Source organism: Crassostrea angulata, chromosome 2, assembly GCF_025612915.1.
Source record: "Crassostrea angulata isolate pt1a10 chromosome 2, ASM2561291v2, whole genome shotgun sequence".
In the NCBI taxonomy this organism is placed as follows: domain Eukaryota; kingdom Metazoa; phylum Mollusca; class Bivalvia; order Ostreida; family Ostreidae; genus Magallana; species Magallana angulata.
In genome coordinates this window covers 657,021-662,209 of record NC_069112.1, presented here as the reverse complement: position 1 = coordinate 662,209, position 5,189 = coordinate 657,021, and the positions used below count along the sequence as shown (strand labels likewise).

The window sequence follows — 5,189 nt, the reverse complement described above, 5'->3', positions numbered from 1 at the left end:
ATTTTACAGGAATTGACTTTCTAAGGTAATATTTTTCCTATGCGCAAACATTGCCTTTCTACCCTGGTTAGATAATTGCTTTTCAGCTTTTGTAAATTAAGTATTGTACTGGAAAATCCCAAAATAAGTAAATTGTTTCACTATTTGTAATACAGTACGTCATTACCAATAAACCATTTTTCGTTCATTTGATTTTGCCCTTATTTCTAAAAACTACAATTTTCTAATAGTTCATCATTTATACACAAGTTCCAAGTCTTGCAATACTGTGACAATTCATTTAAAAGTAGTTTTAGACCTTCAAAAGATTCAGAGAAAAGTATCATGTCATATGCATACATTAGTAGAAACAAATTTTATGATAATAATTCGTGCAGTATGCATCCAGATTTAAAAAAAAAACATTTCAAAATCATTTACATATAGATTTAACAAATTGGAGATAGCACTAAACCTTGCATAAGACCGATATTGCTACAAAAATAATCCCGTTCCGACCTTGTCACCACCTGTGTTTCGACCAAAACCCGCGCCTCGAAAACTCCTGCAACCAGTTCGTCGTGAAGATTCCCTTTCCAACATATACCGGCTGCTTCACCTCCCGTCGTTCCGGCCTTGTCACCATTAACGTTCCCACCAAAACCCGCACCTCGAAAACTCCCACAACCAGTTCGTCGACCAAGAAGATTCACTTTCCAACACTTACCGGATGCTTCACCTCCGGCCTTGTCACCATCTGTGCCTCGCCGAATCACCCAGGATACAGTCTCCCAGCCAGTGCCCCTACAAATCAGTCCTGCCTATACAGATGCTTCACCGCCCGTGCCGGCCTTGTCACCATCTGTGCCTCGCCGAATCACCCAGGATACCGTCTCCAAGCCAGTGCCACAAAAAGCCGTCCTGCCTACACAGATGCTTCACCGCCTGTGCCGGCCTTGTCACCATCTGTACCTCGCCGAATCAGTGCCACAAAAAGCCGTCCTGCCTACACAGATGCTTCACCGCCTGTGCCGGCCTTGTCACCATCTGTACCTCGCCGAATCACCCAGGATACCGTCTCCAAGCCAGTGCCCCTGTAAATCAGTCCTGCCTATACAGATGCTTCACCGCCCGTGTCGGCCTTGTCACCATCCGTGTCTAGCCTGAAACAAGCGCCTTGACGAATCACCCAAAATACCATCTCTCAACCAGTGCCACACAAACGCCATCGTTTACTTTCAGTGTCATCGCCAATCTCCCAACCAGTGCCCCTACAACGCCGTCCTGCCATTCCTTACGATGAAGGGACCTTGTACATATAAATCAAACACCCGGCCAATAGCACCGATCGATAACTCTTGAGTGTGCTAAATATAACCAGATCCCACAATGCATTGCACGCGACGGCATACTTTCGGACAATGACAATGGATGTGCAAAGTGTATCTCATGTATCAGCAGTTAATATTAGTGAAAAACACAGGCGTAGAGGTGCAACTAAGCATTGTGCTTATGGTCTATGTAAACGTGACTCTAGATACATGGATAGACCAGGTATGGAAAGCGTTTACTTTATTCGCTTTCCACAATTTCATCGGGAACCGGAGAAATGTACTCGATTGGCCAATGCATGTCGACGAGAGCACTTTACTGCTTTATCAGTAAAGAAGAATACTTACATATGTAGTTTGCATTTTAAGGGTGGTAGAGGCCCCACGGAAGAATATCCTGACCCAATTCCGGCAACAGCTACCAAATATGAGGTAAACAGAGCTGACCTACATGTAACAACTTTTTTTTTACAAGACATGTAAAAGGCCGCCTTGTCAAATGAATGGTTAATATCAGCTGTTTATCATATGGTATTATATTTATTAGTCTAAACTATCACACTAAGATTGTTTGTAGATATAGGTGAAATTACTAACAAATGCTACAACACTATACACATATATATCTTATTTCCTATCATATGCCAATGGCAATAAGGATGTTAAAATATATGTCATTGTGTAATTATATATGTGCTATTCTAATGACATATCACTGTTATAAGGAAAGTATGGCATTTTATCATAATTTTTATTTGTCATCGTGATATCCCATACCATTAATATGCCAAATTATATACATATCTAGAAAATGTGAATTCTTATTTATATATTTGTTTTAGCTTGACAAATTTGTCAGAAGCAAAAAAAGGCCGTTAATGCGTAAAAGTTTGACAAGGTCCCCAGAACCCAAACGCAAGAAAAGTGATTTCGTGGATAAAAACTTTGTTGAAATCAAGGCTGCTGGTGTACCGCCGGATATGGATCATCACATTACTAATCATGATGCAGTCCAGGCAGCAGAGGCATTATTAATGTTGCAGAATTCTAAAAAATAACCGAGTGAGTTAAACTTAGGGGTTTTGGAAATTTTTTAGATTCATATCAACAGGTTGCTATCTTGTGTCTATGGTGTATATTTTTTAAGAGGAGACATCTTTGGTCAAATGTGTTCTGCCTTTTCCATCTAAACAACAAGTATATAAAAATTATTTTTTACACTTTCACCCACTCTGTTAAAAATAAGTTAAAAGACCTTAAAACAACAAAATGATTTCATTGATACTGCATTACTCAGTAAATTGGTAAGTTGGTTGCAATAGTTGTAGAAAAATATGCATGTTATGCAGTTTTTCTACAATGCTTGCAACTGATTAGCCTACTTTATTCAACAAAGAAATCATTTACCATTCAATTAATCCTGATCAGGTAGGTAAATGTTAAATGCAATGTATTTCACCCCAAGTTCTTTATACTTGTAAAAGTTTTCAGTGGTTAACACTAAGCAAGTACCAATTTTTTGAAAAGAAATTGATTTTGAAAGAGTACGAGTCAAACTTATTTTATTTTTCAGGTAAACATTGATTCTGATGGGCAAAAAGGACCAAATGTCCAGGATCAACATTCGATGTTAAAGAATTCATGTGATGAAGAAACACAGACATCACCTTGTTGCTTAACCTTGAATGAATCTTTAGCACTGAAATTAGAAAATTTTCAATTAAAAAGCAAGATTTCTGAACTTGAAAAAAAAATGTATACAGTCAAAAGCGTTGTCCATTGATGACGTGAAAACCGATGACAAGAAAATGGCATTTTACATGGGGCTAACTTATGGGCAGTTTATGTGCTTGTGGAAATTTCTGGGACCAGCCACTAGATATTTTTCTCGAATAAATTATTCCAGGAAACTTGAGCTTACACCATCTAAGTCAAGGGGACCGAAGAGAAAATTGTCACCAGAAGATGAACTTTTACTTACACTGGTTAGACTTCGTCTCGGATTATTGCACACCGACCTAGCCTATCGTTTTAGTGTTTCAGTTAGTACTGTCAATGACATAACTTCAACATGGATACAGTTCTTATATTTACAGTTTAATAGACTACGTAGTGCTATGTTTCCATCTAGAAGAATAATTACCAAGCATTTACCAAAGTCTTTTAGAAAGTATAGAAATGTACGTGTAATATTAGATGCTACTGTGTTTTTTACACAAGTGCCTAGAAATTATGAGCAGCAGGGCAATCTTTACTCTTCTTATAAAAATCATTGTACTTGCAAAGTTCTGATAGGAATAACACCTTCAGGTGCAATATCATTTGTATCTGATGTGTATGAAGGGGCAATTTCTGATAAAGAAATTTTTAAAAAGAGCAAAATTATGGATAAAATCAATCCAGGTGATCTGATAATGGTAGATCGAGGATTTAATGTTCGAGACATTTTGTTGCAGAAAGGTGCAGATATTGTAATCCCACCATTTTTGGGCAACAGAACCAATTTGTCACAAGAAGAAGAAGCGCAGACTCGTGTTATCGCAAAATTACGAATTCATGTTGAGAGGGTAATAGAGCGCATAAAAAAATATAAAATTTGTAAGAAAATTGTACCCTTGAACACACTGTCAACTTTATCCCAAACAGTCTTTATTGTTGCATGTTTGGTAAACTTTCAGAATCCAATAGTGAAATAAATGTGATGAAAATTTTTCTGATTTCAATGTAGATTTTAAAACTGAGTAAATTTATTAGTAGAAATTAATAAATTTAATTTTTACTTTTTTCAGTGGCAATTTCAGAATTTTCTTGTTCTTGAGGGTTTCGTCCCACCTGAAAGATTACCTGTATGTACTTGTTAACTTACCTGTGAATTTGCAAAATAAAAACAGTATGCAAGAATATGAATGAAAACTTGATGTTTTATTATGTACAAATGTAAATTAATACTTGAACTGTACAATTTCAAGTTCACGAGGAAGTCGCATGAGGAAATATTCTGGAACAAGATATTCTCTATGGAAAGCCTCAAGTTGAGGACACATGCAAGACCACAAGTCATTATTGACAAATATTCTCTCCACTGACATACCCTTAGGAGACCAGACAACAAAGTCACAAAATTTTAATTCACACAAAGCTAACTGCGTTTGAATCTGATAATAGTATTTGTGATTTCTTTTGAGTCTCAATTTTTCTTGATTATCTTTAACACAACAAAAATTTCTACATTGCTTTGTTGACAAATTTTCTATGAAGTACAAGGGATTGCAATTTCTAAGTACATATGGGCATTTAATCTCAACTAGACCCTTTGTTTCATTTAATTTATCAATGAATATTCCATCAGGACTACATCCAAGAGTAGGGTGTTTGGGGTTCAACCACAAACCAGTTTCCTGCACACTGTAGTTTGGATGTTGCTGTTTGTAATGTGAAAGAGCATTAGATTCATGTTCACGCCCATACAGTAGGGCTGCTGTTACAGGGGTATCTAACCACAAAAGTCTATTTACTATACTCGTCATACCTGTTCTGACACATTTAATATCTTTTGCATTTGATGCTGTTACCCTGCACCATCTATTTACCTTCCAGTCCAGAGATGATGCCTGACCTACTGTGTTATCAACTACAAATGGGGAGCATTTGTCAGAACACATATCTTTTAAATTATCAATAAATTGTCTACATTGAATCTTTAGAATATCTACACCATATTCATCTATACTGAAATTTTCATAATAAAAATCTAATAAATTTGTCCATCCACATTCTTGTCCATTTAAGACTAAATTTGATAGAAATTCATTTTTCTGTTCATTTGATAATTCATCCTCCCTCAGCTCTTCAGGTCTTGGATCAGAGTTTAGGATATTT

General features: G+C 36.6%; 1 protein-coding gene across 1 annotated transcript; it reads left to right on the top strand.

The window, feature by feature from the left end:
• Window positions 1–1,069: 1,069 nt before the first annotated feature.
• On the top strand, window positions 1,070–2,368 carry LOC128171869 (uncharacterized). The gene is made up of 2 exons (XM_052837643.1): window positions 1,070–1,742; window positions 2,153–2,368. The coding sequence occupies exons 1-2, from the start codon at window positions 1,401–1,403 to the stop codon at window positions 2,366–2,368; spliced, it is 558 nt and encodes a 185-aa protein (XP_052693603.1). The 5' UTR covers window positions 1,070–1,400.
• The last annotated feature ends 2,821 nt before the right edge of the window (window positions 2,369–5,189 follow it).

Excerpts from the sequence above, each read along its gene's own strand:
- LOC128171869 (XM_052837643.1), top strand. The coding sequence starts at position 1,401 with ATGACAATGGATGTGCAAAGTGTATCTCATGTATCAGCAGTTAATATT. Across the intron at positions 1,743-2,152 it reads CAACAGCTACCAAATATGAG|CTTGACAAATTTGTCAGAAG; the intron begins GTAAACAGAGCT and ends TATTTGTTTTAG.